Source organism: Microcebus murinus, chromosome 2 (assembly GCF_040939455.1).
Source record: "Microcebus murinus isolate Inina chromosome 2, M.murinus_Inina_mat1.0, whole genome shotgun sequence".
Lineage (NCBI taxonomy): Eukaryota > Metazoa > Chordata > Mammalia > Primates > Cheirogaleidae > Microcebus > Microcebus murinus.
In genome coordinates, this window is record NC_134105.1 from 110,139,361 (window position 1) to 110,160,589 (window position 21,229).

General features: G+C 50.4%; 3 protein-coding genes across 6 annotated transcripts in view; 2 read left to right on the plus strand and 1 right to left on the minus strand.

The window, feature by feature from the left end:
• LOC105873570 (carboxyl-terminal PDZ ligand of neuronal nitric oxide synthase protein) overlaps positions 1 to 14,080 on the plus strand; it is a 293,709-nt gene extending 279,629 nt beyond the window's left edge. For all 3 annotated transcript variants that reach the window (XM_012768617.3, XM_012768618.3, XM_012768620.3), the window contains 2 exons: positions 9,590 to 9,920; positions 10,831 to 14,080. In XM_012768617.3, coding sequence (XP_012624071.2) covers positions 9,590 to 9,920; positions 10,831 to 11,329 — 830 coding nt within the window. In that variant the 3' untranslated portion in view covers positions 11,330 to 14,080. The remainder of the gene's footprint in view (positions 1 to 9,589; positions 9,921 to 10,830) is intronic.
• UAP1 (UDP-N-acetylglucosamine pyrophosphorylase 1) overlaps positions 1 to 21,229 on the plus strand; it is a 246,640-nt gene that overhangs the window by 24,305 nt on the left and 201,106 nt on the right. The window lies entirely within an intron of this gene.
• SPATA46 (spermatogenesis associated 46) lies at positions 1,824 to 4,545 on the minus strand. Of its 2 annotated transcripts, XM_012768633.3 has the most exons (3): positions 4,443 to 4,545; positions 3,115 to 3,228; positions 1,824 to 2,432 (listed from the first exon to the last, which is right to left on the minus strand). In XM_012768633.3, the coding sequence occupies exons 1-3, from the start codon at positions 4,543 to 4,545 to the stop codon at positions 1,906 to 1,908; spliced, it is 744 nt and encodes a 247-aa protein (XP_012624087.2). In that variant the 3' UTR covers positions 1,824 to 1,905. The 2 variants fall into 2 exon arrangements, 1 of the variants encoding a protein (XP_012624087.2); XR_012918185.1 differs by lacking the exon at positions 3,115 to 3,228 and having other exon boundaries at positions 2,347 to 2,432; positions 4,443 to 4,533.

Genomic DNA, 21,229 nt, shown 5'->3' on the forward strand with positions numbered 1-21,229 from the left:
TCCTGCACCTGTGCCGGTCAGTACAATTGTTTGCTGGGAGCTTTCTCTTGCTGTGCTGCAACTCTGCTCTGTACGAGAAGATCTGTGGTGTTATAATGGTTCTGCATTAAATGGGACAAGTGGAAGCACCTTGTCTTTAGGGAGAGGACACTACCCATGCACACCTGCCTGGCAGTGTGGGCACATGCGGTGGTGCTGGGTTCAGTCCTGACCTCATTGCTTCCCCTCTTTTGATGTGCTCCGTGCCTGGGATACAGATGTGCTCGAGGAGGGGGTATGGGGTTGGTGGAAGGCGGGAGACCAGACCAGAGGCCGATTCCTTTCCTGGTTGTCCCAGATGATAGTGAGACCATGAGTGGTCCCTTGCCCACCACCCACCTGTATATGCCCTCCTTTCTGGCTCAGGAGCCCCATCCTGGGGGTGTACGTGCACAGCCACCTGTGTGTAAGGAGGAGCCTTCAGGGCTTAGGTGGCTTCTCCGGAGAAGCAGTAGCTCAGAGTGGGGACTAAGAAGCCCAGAGTCACCCATCTGCTCCCTGAGGGCACGAGGTCCTGGGAATGATGCCAAGACAGCACCTCACCTGGAGCAAACAGGTCATGACCCCCAAGTCCCTGCTCCTGGTCCAGCTGGAGCCTGTCGGTCAGGTGGCCTCTGGGAGTCTGGCTGGGTGGTGGGGCGTGGGCTGGCGTGGTGTTGGCATGTGATGTGATGAGGATTCGAGCCCATCTTCCCTCTCACTCTGCTGAGATTTTAGCAGCACAGTGGTCAGCAGAGCAGCTCTGCTAAAGCAGAGGGCAAGGCTCCAGGAAGAGTTACTAAGACCCTCCACCCCACCTACTAGCCAAGCCATGAGCGCGACAAAGACTGAGGGAGGGTGGGTGCCAGGGTCCCTGAAAGGCAAAGTCCACTGCAGTGGACGGGCCACTGAGTCGTCAGGGAGATGAGCAAGAGGATAAATCACGCCTGACAGTATGACCAACAAGTGTTCTGTTCTCCTTTTTTTAAAAAAAAAAACACATAATGGGACAAATAGATGTTGTCGCTACAACCCTGATGCTCACCTAAGTCAGAAAGTAAAATTCGCTCAGACATGAGTAGGGGTCAGGGCTGTCTGCTGGGCGCCTTACTTGGTAACAGGAAGCCGTGGTTTCACACGTTTACCTGCCCGTTCTGACATGACTCGAAGCAGCCATGTAAAGATGTGCCCTGGGTCAAAAGTGATTCTGTTCTGCTCCAGCCACAGATGCCCGTTCTAAGTGAAGGATAGTGGTGCATGTGGTGGGGACAGGCTCGGCCCTATTTGCCTTTTCCCTGCCTTATGCTCAGGGGCGTAACGTCCCTGCAGATCTAACATCTAAGAACTGCAGAGGTTTCTTCTCCACGCAAACAGGACAGAGCATCCAATCTCTTCTCCCCAGTACGGACCACTGATCACACAGGAACCAACCAGAAAGGCCAGGACCCCAGAGCAGTGGTTCTCACATCTGAGCTGCATCAGAATCAGCTGGGAGAGGGGTTAGAACGCAGGGTGCCAAGCCCACCCCCATAGTTTCTGATTCAGTAGGCCTGCGCAGGGCCTGAGAATTTCATTTCTAACAAATTCCCAGGGGATGCTGATACTGCTGGTCTGGGAACCTCACTTGGAGGACCACTGTCTTCAACTATATTCCCAAACTTGAGGTACCATCTTTATTTTAAAGAGAGGAGGGAGACGGGAGTCAGGCCTGGTGTTGCTAGGCAACACTTAGCCGAAAGGGCTGGGGACCAGGTGACGGCCAGGACAACAGGTGGTGCAGGGTGACCTCAGACCGGACAGGAGGCTGTGACTAACTTTGATTTATTGGCATCTCTCTAGAGACATAAGTAGGCTTCGCCCCCTGTTTACCTGAGGTGTGTGGCAGGACTACTTGAAGGCCTGGCAGCTGCCTGAGGAGAGCCTGTCCCCGGGCCGGGCCTTCTGCTCCCTGCCCCAGAGGGTTTTGAGCTTGCGGTAGTACACCTTGCAGCTGAAGCCCTCCTTGAAGCCCCCCTTGATGTGGCTCTTGAGGGAGTGCAAGGTGGGGTACATGCGGCAGCAGGCTGCACACTTGTAGCCATTCTGCTGTGCCGGGTGCCACTTGGAGGCCGCTATGATGTCCTGGGATGTGATGTAGTCTGTGGAGTCCAGGCCGTGCCGGGATTTCTTGGTGGCTTCTCGGGGGCACGTGTTCTCTGGGGAAGAAGAGGACGAGCAGATGCTCTCAGCCATGTCCTCGGGAAGGCAGTTGTCCCCCCTGCCCTCGTCCCGCTGCACCTCTGGGAAGCTGCAGGCCTCCAGGTGGCTCTCTCTGTCCGCGCACACGAAGTAGCTGTAGGGGGAGAACCAGGGCCGGTAGATGGTGCAGTTCCGCCTCAGCTGCTCCCCGCTCTGGGTGTCCCCCAACGTGCAGTCTGCAAAGGAAAGGGCTGGGTCTGAGCCTCTGGCCGCGGCCGGGATGCGTGGACTTGAGCTGGCGGGAGGCGGTGAGCAGACACGGAAGGGCAAGAAGGCAAGCACTGGCCGCAGCCTCGGTTCCCTCCACCCCGCCGTGGCTGCGGTTCTGAGAGCTGTGGAAGAGGGGCTGGGCGAGCCGAGAGGGCATTCGCTCCTGCTGCTTTCGTTTTCTATTGCTATAAATGGCCATCAGGTCTCTGGGCAGGAGAGGCCCCTTTCTGTCACTAAGCCTTGACATTTGTCAGGTCCTTCCCTCCCTGGAGACAGCTTGTCCTCTGACTCCTCTGAGGACAGACATGGACAGGCGGCCCAGGGGCTAGCCAGACCACTGGCCGCCTGTAGTCCTCATTCACCACCAATGGTTCTGACCATTATTTCAGCCTCGCTACCCATCTTGGTCCCTTCGTAGCCCCTCAGGCAGAAACTGCTCTAGTCTACCAGCTTGAGAACAGGACAGGAGAGGCAAGAGCCTCCACAGGCCTGCAGGTCTCTACTAAAGGAAGAAGGCCCAGATAGGAGGTGCAGGTAAAATGGCGGCATGTGCTGATCCAGCTTGTGGGCACCCTTCCCTTAGGGGAGCAGCCCCTGTCCATCCTCAGCTTCTCACATGTCCCTGCCCCGAGCTGCAGAAGGCCTCACCTGGTGAGAGCACTGTGTTATGCACCCCATGCCGGAGAGCGCTGCTTTGGTACTGGGGTGGCAGGGCCTGAGCTGGGCTGGATGCCTCAGTGGGTAGCGCTGTCTTTGCAATGTCTGGGTTACAGAAGAAACACTCTGGTGAGCTGAGCAAGGCTGGGCGTCCTCTACTTGGGACATACCTAGAGGCTCAACCTCTGCACTTCAAAGCATCTCAAAGCTGAAGTAAAACAATGACCTCTTGAACCCAGCGAGGCAGACACCTTAGGGAATTCCAAATGGGGTGCTGTCCTTCAGGCCTATGAAAGATTCCCTGGAAAGGGGGATTTAAGACACGGTCCAGATGGCACCCCTTTGCCTGGCCTGCCCCCTCATATGGCCCTCCTGCATCTCATCACATATATGACTTCACTCTGCATTGCAGGCCTCTGGGTGCTCTGGGACCCAGGGTGCAGGGCGGGAGCTCTGGTCACGGGGTGCACAGCAATGCTGCGTGGCCCCATTGAGGATGAGAAGCCTGGTCCTCCCGTCGAAAGCATGTCCTACCCACCATCAGAGAAGGTTCATATGGGCCCTTGCTGCTCGGCACACGCTGGGGTAGCTGCTAACACTGGGATAAAAAGCTGACCCGCCTCGAATCCCAGAGTAGTGGCTGTGCTCCATTTGGGGCACAGATTTATAAATGTCATGTGTATAGGCGAGTGGGTGTTTAGGAGAATCACTCCCGAGAACAGTACTTCTGAATTTTTAATGCACATGTGAATCCCCCGGGGATCTTGTTAGAAATGCAGATTCTGATTCAGTGGGTCTAGAGTGGGGGCCTGAGAGTCTACATTTTTAACAAGCTCCCAGGTGACGCTGGTATTGCAGGTCTGAGGATGATACTTAAATAGCAAGTCCTCAGAGCGTCCACCTTTATTCCGTGACGTGCTCGTCAGTTACCCTCATGCTGAGACTGCGCCTGATGGTTTGCTAAGTCTAAATCTTCTCCAGCTTGTCAAAACAGAGCTAAAACTAATACCTGCTCTTTCTGTAGACAGACCACAGCCTTGAGATTTCACGCAGATTCTAGGGAGAAAAAAAACTTGACAGCACATGTCTCCCCCGCCCCCTTTCTTCCTTTGCCAGAATTAACGAACAGCAGGAATTATTTACCATGAATGCAGCATTTCGAAAATTAATTTTCTCCCCATGTGTAATTAGACTTTCTCCCTAAGTTGTGGTCCTGGAACCTGATCTGGTAGAATACTCAATTAAAAGTTGTTGTTTTTTAAAAATAAAAAAAAAAAAAACAACTATATCTTTGTGGCCCTAGTGGCACGAGAGCTTACCTGGCAAGCTGGTGGCACGTGAGGACATAATGTCAGGAAAAGTGCTCAGGGCAGAGGAGGAGATTCGAGGTCCAGAGATGCTGAGGAGTGAGAAGTTCTCCATCTTCTGACCACTGCAGGACATGGAGATCGCACACCTGCTCCCAGGAGGCTGGCTGGGTTGTCCAGACGATAAACATTCCGAGTGCAGTTGACATCACAAGGTCACATGATTCCATTTGCCAGCTAGTTTGACCCCTCAGAAAGACTGATGGAATCTATTATTACAAGCAAGATTAAAAATTTGAAAGATTTTTTTTTTTTTTGCCCTGTCACTCCTCGGTGGCCTGCCCTGAGTGAGAATACCCAGAGAGAAGGAACAGTGCAGTAGAGAGATGATGGTGACACTGTCTGTCCTCTTTTTGTTTTTCTGTGTTGACACTGCTGTACCTTTCCCTCCAGTTCTGGAAACCTCTGTCCTCTCTGACCACCTTTCTTTTTTACCTGCCTGACCTCTGCCATGGAATATTTTTGTCATTTTATTTTAGTTTCTGTTTTGGGGGTTGAGGTATATTTTTACATTTTCTTTGGAAATAATTTCAAGTGTATGAAGGTCACAAAAATCAAATCAAGGCCGGGCGCTGTGGCTCACGCCTGTAATCCTAGCTCTTGGGAGGCCGAGGCGGGCGGATTGCTCAAGGTCAGGAGTTCAAAACCAGCCTGAGCAAGAGCGAGACCCCGTCTCTACTATAAATAGAAAGAAATTAATTGGCCAACTGATATATATATAAAAAATTAGCCGGGCATGGTGGCACATGCCTGTAGTCCCAGCTACCCGGGAGGCTGAGGCAGAAGGATCACTCGAGCCCAGGAGTTTGAGGTTGCTGTGAGCTAGGCTGACGCCACAGCACTCACTCTAGCCTGGGCAACAAAGCGAGACTCTGTCTCAAAAAAAAAAAAAAAAAAATCAAATCAATACCAAGAACATCCACATACCTGTATCCAGGTTTTCCTATTAATCTTTTACCCCATTCCTTCATCAATTCCTTCTTTCCTTCCCTCCCTTCCCCCACCTCCATGTATGTGTGTGCACAGTTAATTTTTCTCTGAACTATTTGAAGGTAAGTTACAATATTATATCCTTTTACAGCTAAATACTTCAGTATGCATTTCCTAAGAATAGGGACCAGATACTCTTTTTGGTGGTTGGTGCTTTTTTTTCAGCAAGTGGCTGAAATGCAAAGGAGTGGCTCACTCCATACCACTTTGCTCATTGTGAATCGGTGTGCCGGGGAGACTCTGGCCTCCAGAGAGGCAGCATTGCCTCTTCTCTCTGCTTTGCTTTTGTCACGTAATGCCGTTGTGCACTAACTAGTGGGATGTGTGGAATAAGGGCGACACTTTGAGGATAAGCTGAAGGTTCCCCTTTTTAGATCGTCACCGCATGTCAACTAGAAACAGAACTTTAGATCTAAACAGCGAGTGCATTTATGCTACGTGGGGGGATGAGGGCCACTCCAGAAATAACGACAAGCTCCGTTTGCTGGAGCGCTGGGGAGCAGGGTGCGAGTCGCGTCTGCACGGGGAGCCTGGAGTCGTCTTCACTGCCTGTCTTTACTCGAGATACTTAAACAACGGAAGGGCAGTGGGAAAACGTGATTTCTGTTGTTCCTCCCTCATGGCCTGGTTCGGAATGTTAGAATGTGTTGGGATATAAATTGAGCTGCGTGCTTGGGTAACTTTGAAGGTGTTGGCAGTTTCAGTGGGGCCACCCTGCTGTGGAGACAGATGGTGGGGTCTGGGGTTCAGCGTGCGTGACTTCTGACTGCCCCGCTGCCGCTGGCTACCTGTGTCATGTTGGGAAAACCTCTCTGCCACTTCGTTTCTCCATGTTGTAAATTTAGACTCTGAGTTGGAGTGGATGAACATCTCCCTGGCTTAAAATCTAGCGATTGACACGTGCAAAATAGCATCCATGTGAGTGCCGCACACGGGGCCAGAGGACTTAGAATTTCATTCTGTGTTGGCCCGTCACATTTCTCCCACTGCCAGCTAGGAACTTCTGATATGCTTAAAGAGGGTTCAAAATATTGGGGGGGAAATATGGGAGGCTGAATCTCTCAGTGCCTATTTGTAGAGTTTCTAAGATATGACCCTGTTTTGGTTTAGTTAATGAAAAGTGGACGGGAGCCCGGACATTCCAGGGTTTGTAACGACCCTAGTTGCAGGGCCTCTGTCTTGCATGCTCTATATCCTCCCTGGATATGTTGTTGCTGGTGGCCCAGGCAGGAGGTGACAGTCTCAAAGTGAGTGGTCACTGCGTAAATTATGTCTTTCTCTCGTTTGTTTCCCACCTGCTTTCTGAGCCCCTTTCTCGGACAGGTAAGATGCCTTCTTTCTTGTGGGTGACTTACGTCCCTAGGTGTCCCCCTCTGCTCGCGTGTGTGCATGTTGGGGGGTGCTGTTGGGAGGGCCACCCAGCTGGGGTCCAGTCATCTCTCCTCTCCTCCATCGCCATTATTTTCTAAACCACCAAGCCTCTAGTCCTGAGGCAGAAAGGACAGAGTGTGGAGGTCATTAGAGCCATCGGTAAGAAAGGGGCTCACTGCACGTCCCTCGGACTCGGGGATGAAGGCAGCCCCAGGCAGAGACCCACTTTGATGAGAAGGACAGTTTCTCCTGGCCTGACCTCAAAAGGCCCTGCAGAACACTTCTATAGAGGGATATTTTTGAGTCACTTTTGTAAATGGAATAAGATTTATGAGCAGTTTCTCTACAATGTCAGCCCCATCATGTAGTCTTTTTTTTTTTTAAGAATTCATATAAAATCCAAATTCAATTATGCTAACTTATTAAATGCCTACTGTTGTGTAAGATCCAAAGCTAGGCCACTGTAGCAGATGAAAAGCACTTTAAATGTGATGACCCCTTGAGGAGCTTACTGTTTTATTGTAGAGACAGAAAGATTTACACAATTGTAGAGAGAGTGTATGATAGACTAGATTACTTAAGAATTCAGTGTATTTTATAGGCTATCACGTTATGAAGGGTAGAGGGCAAGGAGTACAGGAAATCCAACATGCTGCATAGTGCACAGTTATTATAAAGAGTGTGTTTTTAAAGTAATGATAGGGGCTCGTCATTTACAAATCACCTTGGCAGGTGTGTTTGAAGCTTACGCTTTTAAAAATGAGTGTGTCTGCTCTGAAGACTCGCTTTAGACCAATAAGGAAACCACCACCGTGGGTGCTGGGGGATTTGCCTTCTCCAGGTAGTTTACATGGTTTCATAGTGGCCCGTGTACTTTCTGATTTAGGGGAAGACAGTTAAATGGTTTAGTTTCCGAATCTCTTTTGCTAGTTTGCAGATTACATAGTTAAAGAAAATAAGAAGGATGTGGGACGTGGTAGGCAAATCATGCCAAAGTGGAGAATGTGGCAAGATACACTCTTAGGACAATCATCGGGTTGATGACCGTGCTTATTGCGGGGCAGCTGGGAGCTCTTGCTGGCGTGCTGGGTCTGCATCCGGCCAGCTTGGGCCCTGTGTCCCAGGGATGCTATGCCATGAGTCCCCTGCCATGTCCCCCAGCTCACAGTGGGGCTTTCATCTGCATACGGAGTAGGTGCAGTTACAGAGGTGAAGACTGCGAGCCTCATCCACAGAGAGCGATCTCCGTTTTCCCATGATCTCTGCCTGTCACCCAAAGGCCCTACGAATGTGGCTTCCCTAGGTAGTTGGCCCAGAGCAGGTAGCACTGCTGAAACCACAAGAAAGAGAATAGTCCCTTGGCCCAGGACATAGCACCACAGGGCAGAAAGAACTGCTTTATGCAGAAATTCAACGGAAGAAAATAAGGACTTAGCGAGAACAGGCATTTAGCAGAAGTGTTGACAAGGAAAGGAGCCTAGTAACCAAAGACTGACACGACATCTGGGGTAGTTTGGTATAGACAGAAACCTCGGGCCTGTTTCTATGGCCCCAGAGTGGGTCTGGCTGCCTGATTACTAAGCTGGATTTCCAGGTAGGGAGATGGTGCCCAGGTGAGAGTATGTGAACAGCATGGCTCAGGGCCTGGAGCTCCAGCCTTTTCAACAATAAACCTTGGGGCTACCATCTTGGCTTCCACAACTCTCCATCTGCAGAATGGGTTTTGGCTGTTCAAGGTATTTATTGAGCACCTCCTATGTACCAGACCTAGGCTAGGTACTGAAGATACAAAGATGAAGCATGGCCTCTGTCTTGGAAATCTTTGCAATCCAATGGGTCTTACCCAGCTCTTTGAGTTAATTATTCAAGCCCAAGAAGATCCCTGAGAGAAAGACCAGGTACCAGGCATATAGTGAGGCAGCTGTTCCACGATCCATGGCAGGGCAAAGTAGTTGAAAGAACCCTGAGTTTTGAGTTAAAAGACCTGAGTTCCATCTCCACCTCCACCAGTCATTAGTGGTGTGACCTCAGGCATGGCAGTTCATTATGCTGAGTCCCCTCCTCCATCTGTAAGTAGGTACCTTACCATGCCCCACATGGTGTTTGTCAAGATCTTCATGCTTCGCTGGGACCGAGTACCTTCGTAGGAACTGGTTCTGAACCATCACTCAGCGTCTCTGCACGTGAGCTGGCCACTCGCCCAAGTTCCACCTCGGTACACACGAGGAACTGTTGGCCCGTTTTCCACGGGGGAAATGAGCTTTCTGTGGGGCACTACGACACCAAGCCGCATGCTTGCCGTCCCTCCACCAGCTTCTGTCCCGCTGCCTGAGTCAGAGCTCAGCATGTGCTCACAGCAGTGTAAAAATGTCATGTTTCATTGCTTCATCTTCATTTTTCCTTTACTTCCAAGGGCCTGGTGACTCCAGGGTACAGGGGTCACGCCATGGGTCAAGGGGCAGGTATAAAGAAATAAGTTTGCTTTTTTACAGCATGGGTTAAAAATCACTCGTAAACTTGGGTGGGACAGAACTAGAATTTCTGGTTCTGTATCCCATCCAAAAAAAACTGTACTGGAAAGTTCAAGAGTATCTTTGCTGGCTCTCTTTCTTGAATATTTCCAAAGCCTTATGAAGTTAGGAGTTTTGGGTACAGTGTAAGGAAAAGAAAAGCCGGAGGATGTGGTCAGAGGTCCTGCTCCCCTCTCATCCATTTCTCTGTCTTCCCTCTGTCCGTAGTTGACCACAGCATGTTCGAGAACGTGAACGCAGCCCTGACTCCGAAGCTCCAGGCCAGCCGCTCCTTCCCCCACTTGTCCAGGCCTGCGGCCCCCGGCCCTGCCGCCCTGGGCTCCGTGGAGCCTGGTGGGCCGGGACTCTGGGCGGGGAGCAGCCAGCACCTCAAGAACTTGGGCAAAGCCATGGGGGCCAGAGTTAACGACTTCCTGCGGAGAAAGGAGCCCTCGAGCCTGGGCAGCGTGGGTGTGACGGAGATCAACAAGACTGCAGGGGCCCAGCTGGCCAGTGGGGTGGACGTGGCCTCAGGGGGGGCCTGGCCGGAGGACGAGAGGTGAGTCCCCCCTCCCCCAACATCCCTGCAGCTCTGCGGACCCCCTGGAATAGGTACAGGGACAAACCGCAGTGTCTCCAGGGGACAGCAGCCCTGAGGAAGGGATGAGAGATTGTCCTGTGGAGAAGAGCTCATGGGTGGGACCACGTTCATGGGTGCCGGCTTCACCTCCCCACCCCCGAGACCATGGCTGAGGTTTATCGAGCACCCCACGAGGTCCTTAGCACAGCGCTACATACTTTAGTTGCATCGTATTATCTAACCCTCATGGGAGCCCTGGGAGGCAGATTATATTTCAATTTTACAGATAAGTCAAGTTCAAAGAGGTAAAGTGAGTCGCTTAAGGTCACAAAGTCAGTACCTGGCATGGCTGGGTTCGAACCCACGTATTGCCCAGAAGCTCCCCAGGTGGATTCTGATGCCCGGCCAGAGCTGAGAACCTCCGCCCCGGGCTGTCGGCCGTGGAGAAGCCTGCACTGCCAGAGCCCACCAGAGACAGGGTGGGAGAAGCCACCCATGGCAGCCTCCTACTCTTCCACTTTGTGCCAACGGGTCCTTTCCTGGCTTTGTTTTAAACGCCCATGTGTCCGAGGTGACGACGTCCTTTACAGGGCTTATTGCGTGGGTTCTGACATGACACGCTTCCCCAGGGGTCTTTGTCCTGTCTCCGGAGGCAACACTGTGTGCTGCTCTGAACACTGAGTGTGGATGGAACAGTCTAAAAGCCAGTTGTGGTGCTCAAGTTGCTAACTAAGACCCACCTGCTAAACCAAGAACGAGAACCTAGGGGGTAAAGCGCACCTTGGGTGGGTGGGTTGCAAGTGGAGCTGGAGTTAGAGGAGCAAGGATGCGGCATGGACAGGTACATCACCGTCCTTAAAGCACACGTTTATTGTCATCAACCTTCCAGGTCAGTCCTGCAAGAAGCGTTCCCTCGGCTGGATCCTCCACCTCCCATAACTAGAAAGCGAACCCCTCGGGCCCTGAAGACCACGCAGGACATGCTGATTTCATCGCAGCCTGTCCTAAGCAGTCTGGACTGTGGGACAGAGCTGTCACCTGGGCAGCCGCAGGACTGCCCTCCCACTGCCCAACCTGTCCCAGCAGACGCTGCGCAGCCAGAGGCCACCATGGAGATGGGGGAGAGGCGTGAGGCTCTGCCCAATGGAGAGGTGTCCTTGTCAGTGCCTGACCTCATCCACAAGGACAGCCAGGATGAAGCCAAGCTGAAGATGACTGAGCACAGAAGGGCCTCCTCCCCCGGCCTCATCGAGAGGAATGGCCTCAAACTCAGCTTGAGCCCCGTCAACCTGGCCGAGTCCTGGGAGGACGGCCGCCCCCCTTCCCAGGCACGGACCTCCAGCCCCGACAATGAGGGCCCTCACCCAGACCTGCTGTCCTTTGAGTAGCGCTCTCCTCTTCCCTGCCGAGCTCCGCCCCTCTCCTCCTCCGCCTTCTCCTCCCCTGTGCACGTGGCCCTCACCCAGGGCCGCCATGCCCTTTGTCTTCCTTGAGGCACCAGCAGAGAGAGCCAGTCCTCCCGCGTGGGGTTTTGCAGGGCTGGAAGTGCACGAGTAGTCCTGTCCAGAGAGTCTGTCTGCAGAATGGCAAAGGACTCAGTGCCAACCCTGAGCCTGATTTTCTGTCGGCTTTTCTCAGCGTTGGCTGTGGCCCTTGGACATTGGAGCACTTCTACTCCTGAGCTTGTCCTGGCTTCCCCCTGGCTGGCAGGGCCACCAGCCCAGGGTGATGGGGCTTGCGGGAATCCTCTGTGCTTGTCTCCCATATGCTGGCTACTCCCCTACTCCTCCCCCCACCACCCTCCACGCCCGCCCGGATTCCTTCCCTGCCTGCCTTGATGGGCCCAGAGGCCCCTGCCCCAGGGGGAATAGGCTGGATGAGGAATGATGGGTTTGGTTTGATGATGGACCGTGGCCCGGAGAGCCGCACACCCTGACCGCAGCCCGGCCACAGCTCCTCCTGGTCCCAAGACAGCTCTGGCCCCTGGTCACCGTCTTTCCTCTGCCCTGGAGTGGGCGCCCAACAGGATGCTTCCCAGGCCAGACCTTGAGAGTTCACCCTGTCGCTCAGGGTTCCCGAGGTTTCCCCCCATCTGGTAGATGTAGGATACAAAATGAAATCCCTCTGCCTGCCTTGGAGTGGCACCTGGGGAAACGAGGTGACCGGCTGCGCCCGGGCTCCCCGATAGAAGGAAAGATCAGGCTCGAGCGGGCTCCGCAGAGGCAGCAGGGCATGTTCTGATCCTGTTTCGTGGGGAGGCCCAGGAACTTGGGGGTGGTGTCGACATTCAGGCATGGTTCCCAGAAAACCCAGAGCAGAGCAGTGGAGAAGGGTGTGAAGACAGGACAGAGAAGAGCAGTCACTGGGGATTGGAGCAGCTTTTTAGGGGCCACCCTGCAGCCAGAGCGATGCAGTTCCAGGGCCTGGGTGCGGTAAGTGTGCAAGCCGAGCGACGCAGGCGAGAGGCTGGAATGTGGTGAGAGCTGTGGAGGTTGTGTAGTTTTAATGAAGCGAAAGTGCTCTGTGCTTGTGCTGGGGTCGCCTGGGCTCCTGCAGCCCCGGGGCTCCCTGGAGCAGGCTGTGCAGCAGTCCGGTTCCTGCGGCCTCCCCTTTTCGGTTCATTGTTTGGCTTCCCACCCATGAACTCTGAGACATCCAGGGCTCACTTCCCAGTTCGTTTCATCACCAGGCCCCCGCCTCCCTCCCCACTACCTCTGCCATAAAGAACGTCCACGCTGACTCCTAGGAACTGGGCGCCTCAGTGGTCCCCTAGGATGTGGCGCGTCCTGCATTCTGGCTTCTGCAGCTGTGCAGCCTCGCCACAGCCCTCCCATGCCCTGCCCTCTGCCCTGTAAGTGAGGCTTCACCACAAAACGGAGTCTCCCCTCCCTCCCCCCTGCAGGCCCTGCTGGAGTGGGCAGGGCTGTTATTGCACATAGATCCCGCCTTACTCCCAGGATCTGGCATCTGACCCTGATGTCAGAGAGTTGTTCTTGAGACTAGCATTTAGGGTCCTGCGAGTTTTCCCAGAATGGTTAAGATATCACACAAAACACACAGAGCTGGGCATGAGGGTAGAGGCTCCAAACACACATCCTGGGAGCAAGCCCAGTTTCAAGTGAGCTTTCCATGCCAGAAGCAAGGTTTGTTCTTCAGACAGGAAGCTTAGCAGGCACCTGTGGGGTGGGGCTGCTGCTCCCCCAGAGACCAGAGTGGCTCTGGCCAGGTGACATGGTAGCTACAGGTACAGATGTTGCAGGTCCAGGCTGGCTTGAGTACCTTGTCTCCCCTCTACAGCCAGACCCGGGATAAGCAAAGGGATCCCAGCAGGTAGTCAGTCCCAGGACCATTGCCAGTGAGCCCAGAGTTCTTCAGACTCGTGTCTGATGCTGAGTAAGGCGCCATGGGACCCGCTCCAATTGCTAGTTGCATACAACTCAGCCATCCTGCTGCAGGGGCTGATGCTGCTACCTCCGGAGGCTGAGTCTGACGTCTGGTCTCAGATGCTGCAGAAATTGCCCGGTGCTCGGGGCTAAGTGCTCCTCAAAGCCCAGCAGGAACAGCTACTACTACTCCTACTGAGGGCCTTGGCTCAGAACAACAACTCCATCGAAAGCCCACCTGGTTTCCATGTCCATCTCAACAGCTAACCTTCCCGGGGTTGCAGCATGGCAGCCCCTCGCCCAATCCCTCCTGGTGAGTCCAGCTTCTCTGGGCACTTGACCTCCACGTAGCCCAGTCCCTGAGAGGACAGGCTAACAAGGAGCGAAGGACTTATCTTCTGTGTCCACTGAAGGAAGTTGGGACCATAGGGTCTTTTGTGTCTCCGTTAATCGTAACCCTCCCTTCAGCACACAGTTTTATCCTTATAGATTACACGGTGAGCTTCCAGAACCCGGCAGGAGGAGGGTGTATCCCCTCAGATGCAAGGAAACACATCTGTGGATGTTGTGCGTGTGGTATGGAAGACACACATGTATGTAGCCCTTCAACCCTTAAAAAGAACAAGAAAGTTGGCCCTGGTTTGGTGGAGGAGGAAGATTACAGATCTATCTTGAGGATTATCTAGAGAGAGAATATTTATATTTTTAGTAATTTTCTGGTAGAAGGAAATTGCACAATAAAATGGTTTGATTTTCTGGTGTGGTTTTCTTCCCTTCTGACTGATGGGCAGTCGTTGGTCTCCTCGAGGCAGTTGTCCAGTGGAGGGCATCGTTGGCTTTTGCTTTGTGAACCAGGAAATGTGAGAAGAGAGGGAGATAGAAATGTGGGGGCGATGGCACTACTGGAACCTTCACCCTAAGACCTTTGGAGGGGGGTGGGATATGCTTTCTCAGGATGTGGCATTCATCGCTCACTCCCCTGAGTGGCCACCCTGAGAGTGTCCCTCTGCCAGCCTGACCTGTCGCTGTTTCAGGGGCATCGACATCCCATGCATAGGTAAGACCCTCGGGAGAAAGCTGGGGGGACTGTGAATGACCATCGGATCACCCTGTGGGCCACTGATTCTTAACCTGGAGCCCTCTTCCGCCAGGAAAGGGGTGGAGCTTTGTGTTCGCGTGTGTACATTCGTCCACAGAGGGGCCAAAGCTGTCAGATTCTCAAAGTGAGTTGTCGTTTCGATCAATGTCAACAAAATACTCAGAGCTGCTGACCGGGGCACCTCCCAGGGCTGGGACAGCCTTGGTGCTCACATACTGAGAGGGTATAGCCTAGAGCCCCCTTGTCCTGTCGCTGCCCCCAGGCTAGTGTCAGATCAGGGACCCAGAGGACTCTCAACAGAGTGAGAATCAGCCAGGCCTTTAACCTCCTTAAAAGGAAGAAAGTGGAGAAGAAACAGGAAGGGCAAAGGGGCGTTTGGTCTCTTCCCAGAAGACTCACACTTTTTTGCAGGGGGAAAGGTGGGCCTTTCTGCCCGGCCCTCTCGTCTGCAGCCCTGGCTGTGCCATGGGTTGGATTCCACAGCCCCACGCCAGAAGCGTCCCAGGCATGAGGCAAAGTCCCCAGCCTTTTCTGCACCTAACTCCACTCCCACACTTCGTTTCTCAGAGGAGGTGTTAGAAGAAGACTGTCGAAGGCGGCTCACTTTCTCTGCAAGAGGGGTGCAGCATTATCATTCAGGAAAGGCAGGAGAAACGAACCAATCCAACATATTCTGTGCATGGGAAAAGATTTTAAAAATACAGTAGCTACCTTTAAGTGTAAGTAAGCTCCAGGGACTATTCTTCAGGCCACCTCCCATTAGATGGCTTCAGGGTCTGCTTCTGCAGTTCAGGTGTGAAATGTGCCTTGAACATGCCTTTCTTTCCCACTGTCATCGTGCAAAGTAGTTATTTTTGCCTACGATCGAGTACGAAAAATTCTAGTGTAAAAATAAAAATTTGAGGGGAAATTTTTAAGCGTAAAATGGGTATGCATATGTCATGTTTTTAAATGCTGTGAGCTGGAGGGCAAAGATGTGTTTATTCAGACACCGCATCCGATCCCCTACCCGCCGTGAGCTAAGTGCTGCGCTGGGGCGCCGCGGTAACTGGTGGGAAAGTGATGCCCGGTTCCCTGTCCATTCTCAGCGACTGAGGACGCCGTCACGCCTGCCCTCCCCGGCGTCACGCCGCAGGGTGTGTTATCGGGACATGGAAGTGTCACAGAAGCACCAAAGGGAGGGAGGCAGTTAATTTCAGCTGAACGTGTTCGTTTCCTCTGGACTAAATCTGCCCTCAGTACTTGCTGAAGGAAAGTGGCAGCCAGCGGCCATCAGGAAGCCGCTTCACTCCTGAAGCCTGTGCCTGTGAGGACCCCACGTGGTCTTCAGAATTTACGGAACTAGCTAATCTGGGAGTGTGCTTCAGAGGCTGCCCCAGACTCAGAGAATTTCTTCTCGATAAGCTTAATCCGCTCTCAGATTTTGGAATCCCTTTGAGGTCAGTGAATCGGGAGAGTGTTCTAGAACTCTCCGTGCTTGGACTCCAAGTCCTCTCTCCGCTTCCATCCCCATGCCTCGGAGTTTCCCAGGCCAGCCTCGCTGTGGTGGCTCCTTTCTGAGATGCTGGCCCTCAGGGTCAGGGAGGCTTCACTCAGCAGTGCTCCTCACAGGGCCATGGCGGGTGGGGGACGTCCCATATGGAGCCTGTCACTCTGGCTCCCCTGTGAGCGGGAAGAAGCAACCACATCCACAGAGCCCAGCCATGGACTCCCTACCTCCCCCAGAAAGCTTTGTGAGTGCAGATGGCATTTGATGTCCTTCATCTCCCCCAAGGAAATGCAGTCTGGAAACTACGTTGTCCGGGTATGGCATCTCCAGGCGCTCGGCCCCTCCCTGCAGCCGTTGGCACTGGGGACACACGATGAAAGCCCAGAGTCCCCACCACTGACTTCCCACTAATGAGAAAATTCCTCTGCTTTCCGTATCCAGGGACCAGCTCTCCTGAGACACAGACCCTTTGTGTCCGGCTTATCTCCAGCTGCTGCCATGATAAACAGTCAGGAGCCCGGGGAAGCGCTACCCTGTGGAACGAGCCACTCGGTTCCGAACAGCACAGACAGGGAAGCCAGCTTGAGGGAGTGTTTAAGAACCCGCCACAAATACCAGGCTATGTTCTCTCTCGTGGGAGTTGCCTGAGGAATCTTGGTTAGATAGAGCAGGAAACGTGCCCAGTATTTTTTTTCTTGGGAATAGACCAAAGCCAAAACACAAGACCCCAAAACAAAAAGCAACTTCCCAACAAACTGCAACTTTTTTTTTACCGTGTTTAACCCCCCAGCTGTTCCCAGTGCCACCTGCTCAGCTACCTTCTTCCTTAAAGCGTCCCTCCATGTTTGCCACCTTCTCCTTTGTAGGCTCGTGTCACTCCCGAGTGTTCAGCCACTTCAGGGGCAACTCACAGCAACTTGACAGCTCTCTGCGGTTACCCCGGGAGCGCTTTGGGCTGGTCCAGGCTGTCATGAGGCCACTGAAGGGGGCAGCCTGGCCTTCTAAGACGGAGGGAAGTGAACTCTGCCAGCCCCCTGTGTAGGGCTTGCAGCTTCAGCAAAATGCATGAGACCCCTCCTTATCCTGAGCCCACAGGGGGCTGGACAAGGAAAGCTCAGGACGAGTGTGGACTGCCCTGTGGCATTACCTCCCTGGTAAATTCCGTTTGCCAACCCTCCTTGCTCAACCTGAATCCTGGGTCTTGTGTGTCAAGTACTGTCAGAGGGTCTTGCAGCAGACCTGGCCAAGGTGTGACATGTCTAGGGGCTGGTCTTCTGGAGAAGCCGGATAGGCCATCTGGGAAGTGATTGTACATGTAATAAAGCCACATGGGGAGGCCCTGCCCCATGCCTCTCCCCACCCCCTTAATCATTAGAGACTACGTAGGTGGCACACACCATGACCAGGCTGGGAAGCTTGCTGTGACACACATCGTAGAGGTGTCAGGTGGGAGCTCTGTGCCCTAGATTGCCCACAGTCAGCTGGCCCCAGCCTGCTTCTCTGCCATAGTACCCGAGGAGCCCCAACCAGCTCGGAATCACTTCCCTGCCTTTGTTCCAGGTAGTCCATCTGTCCGGGTCACGCTTTTACCTTCCTTTCTCTTTCCTCTGACTGTGCCAGGCTATATTAATTCACCCTTCAAATTTCAGCTCAGGCTCCCCTTCCTCCAGGATTGCTTCCCTGCCACCACCCCAACCCCTCCCCTGCTCCCCCATGGCATCCTGTGTGCTCCTCCATCGTGGCACTCAACACGCATCGTGGAAGGTGGCTGCCACCTCATGTGTCTCCCACACGAGTCTAGGCTTAGGAGCAGGTACCATGCCGTCTTCATCACTGACTCCTCAGTTCCCAGCACGGTGCCTGGCATATTGCGGGAGCTCAAAGATGTGCTTTGAGTGGAACTGACCTCAAGAATCTTATAGTTCAATTTGCATGGAACAGACTAGACTGAGCTCTCACTGAGGTCTGGGTTAGACGAGCACTGCCTCCTTCAGCACCCCTTCCCCAGAGAGTCTCTGTACCTGGTCATCGACTGCACAGAGAAGGATTGAGGGTGGCCAGTTTCAAAGTGGAAAATGATTAATGGGCTAGTGTATAGCTCATTTATCTCCAGCCAGAGCTTTCGTTAATTCTTGCTCCCTGGCAAGTGCCACCTTGCCGTGGAGCTGGCAGAAGCAGGCACTTACGTCTAACCTAGTGCAAAAAGGATCACACTTCAGTGCCAGGCACCTGCAGTCTGGGAGCTGCTTATGCTGCTCTGAGTTCTAATTCTTAGTATTTTACTTCACTGTTTCAGACTTTGCCATTAATTGGTGATTTACTATGTCTCTGAAGCTTCTCTATACTCCAGGAATTGTGTTAATCAATTTACACACATTATCTCTCTTGTTTTTCTCAATAACCCTGCAAGGGAGGTCTTATTAAGTCTATTTTCCAGATACAGATGTTATTCTGTGTTTAAAGAGATTCACACGCATGATCTCCTTAATCCTCCTGTCTTGTGTGGTAGATATTTCAGCCTGATCTTCTAGATGGGGAAACTGAGGTAATGACCAGCAGATCGCCTGAGTGCTACAGGTGATGAAGAGCAGAACTAGACCCGAAGGCCTAGGTCTTCATACCTGAGAAGCAGTCGTCTTCCCCTCCCACCCCCACCTCCTAACACACGGCTCTTCTGTTTCCATCACACCAGCCTGACAAATAATTCCAGGAAATGCTCCTGGCCCAGAAGCATTTTTTTTTTTTTTGAGTTGGACCTTCTCCAAGAATAAATGTAATTTCATTAAACACTGCATATTCATGTGGGATAAGAATTCAGAGACCCATTCCCCAGTCCCCTCATTTTACAAAAGAAGAAACAACAAAGACTGTACTTTTAAAAGTTAACCTTGTGCCAGCATCATCTTGTTAAATCCCCACAATAACCCTATGGGATTGGAGTCAATATCCCCATTGTCTAGATGAGGCTGACCAGGGACTTACGGAGTTTCAGCAATTTACCTGTGGTCACTCTACCAGTGAGTGACAGAGCTAACGTCCTGAAAACATTCATTCTTAAGGGTCTTGGTAAGAATCTATCCTGAACTGCAAGAATTTTAGCCTTAGGTAGGAATGGCAAGAGTATTTCTAGTGTGTTTTGAATTTCAAACTCAGGGAAGTTGGCTCATACACTAATCCTGGTATCAACACAGGAGATTAAGCCTTCAATTAGAACATGAGTACTGTTTAGAGAATAAATGCTAAAGGAATGTTTCAGATTTTATAGCTGCCATGGTTACTGGGCAGTGCTTAAAACCAAAAACCAAAAACAAAAACAACACCAAAAACCCCAGGCGGTACTGGTTTTCTTGATGGCTGTCTGACCCCTTGTGGCTAGAATTAGGTACTGCAGTTTCCCGTAACTTCTGCAAAAGGATTTTCATGACAAAACTAACATTAATTTATGAGAAAAATATTTAATACTATCTCCATTTTAGACAGGCTTATATTTTACCCAAGATCATTCAACAAATAATATGTGGAAGAGGAAATATATCATACTTCTTAGCTAGGATTTCCAGTAGGAGAGAGAAAATAGAAGAAATCTTTGAAAAAAGAATGAGAATTCTCTGAAAGTAAAGAAAGATTAAAATGCCGAGAATAAAATGGTATATAGAGTTGCAAATAGGATAGAGAAGAAAAACTTATAATTAGACCCATTACAGTGAAATTTAAGATCATAAAGTCTTTAAAATTTCCAGAAAAAAGATAAGCTATGAAGAAGGATCAGATTGACATTAGACGTCTCAATAAAAAACCTACACACAAAACGATAGTGGCTGAATATTTTTATATCATTGAAGAAAAGAATTTTAGCCTACAATTCTATATGTAGTTAAGCTATCATTTAGATTAGTCTAAAATAAAGATACTATGAAACAAGACTGCAAAAGGTTTACTACTCAAAGACCATCTTTGATGAGAACACTTAAAATCTCTCTTATCAATTTTCAAGTATACAAAATATTCTTGGAGGAAATATTGTGGCAAGAAGACAAACTCAGGAGAGTGCCATGTGTTTTGAAATATCTAAGAAGGATGAGTAATTGACTCAGTGAAGTATACTGTTATTTAAATGATAAAGGGCCCAAAAGAGTAAATAAATTTTTGGATAATACCAGAAAAATCTAATGGTATTGGTGATGGTGACAAAAGGAAAATGAGAGTATGCTAACTTATAACAACTGATATACTATTGTAGAGAAAAATAAAAATACAAGGCTTAGTAAGTTATGGGTAACCATCAAAATCATTTTTTCAAAAAAAACAGTAGACCTTTCAAATTAACAGAAGTAAATTTGATCTATTCAATGGAAAGCATAAAAGGAGGGAAAAAAGAAAACAAAATGTATAGTAAATGGAAAGAATGGAATAAGATGGCAGATATAAATTCCAATAGAACAAATTATAATATCAGTAGACTGAACTCACCAAACAGAAGAAAAGAATCTTAAATTAGAAAAAAAAATTAATTCCAGGAACATTGTGTCTACAGAGGACAGAATTAAAAGTGAAAAAACTTGAAAATGAAGGGATTGAAAATTATATGCTAGGAAAGCATGAATGAAATGAAAGTCAGGATTGCAATTTTAATGCTGTAAAATATAATTAAAGGCAAAAATAGACAAATACTTCATAAAAATATATGCACCTAAAAATATAACCTCAAAACAGTCAAAACAAGAATGGCTAAATGACAAAAACAAATCAATGTAATCAGAAAGCTATACTCTTATATATTGGGTTAAAAATGAAAGATTTTTTATCAAAAGAAAAATCTATAAAAATATGTTATATGATCTATAATCTTGAATACACCTAGGAGTATGACCAGAATGAGCTTTAAAACAAATAAAAAAGAGCAATTCAAACAAATGAAATATTCACAGAATGTTCACAAATACAAGGTCAGCAAGGAAGCCTCAAAAATAGAAGTCATCAAAATTTAACATCGTGTAGTTTGACATCTATACAAAAACAAGAACTAAAAATACATGTTTGAAAACAATTACAAACTACCAAATAGTTCTTGAATTAAAGAAGACACTTATGTAGGAATCAAACATACTTTGACCTGCACAGCAATAAACATTATTGGTGTTAAATACAGCTAAAGTAGTAGTTTAAGCTAAGTTCGTAACTTTATGTTTATTAGAAAATAATATTGAGGACTGCACATTAGTACAACCTCTATGGAAAAACAGTATGGAGATTCCTCAAAGAACTAAAAATAGACCTACCAACAATCTCACTACTGGGTATTTACTCAAAGGAAAAG

What these genes read in the sequence shown, in the direction of transcription:
- SPATA46 (XM_012768633.3), bottom strand. Translation starts at nt 4,545, where the DNA reads ATGGAGAACTTCTCACTCCTCAGCATCTCTGGACCTCGAATCTCCTCC. An exon ending in ACGTGCCACCAGCTTGCCAG is followed by an intron (nt 3,229 to 4,442) that starts GTAAGCTCTCGT and finishes TCTGTAACCCAG; the next exon opens with ACATTGCAAAGACAGCGCTA. An exon ending in TAACACAGTGCTCTCACCAG is followed by an intron (nt 2,433 to 3,114) that starts GTGAGGCCTTCT and finishes TTTCCTTTGCAG; the next exon opens with ACTGCACGTTGGGGGACACC.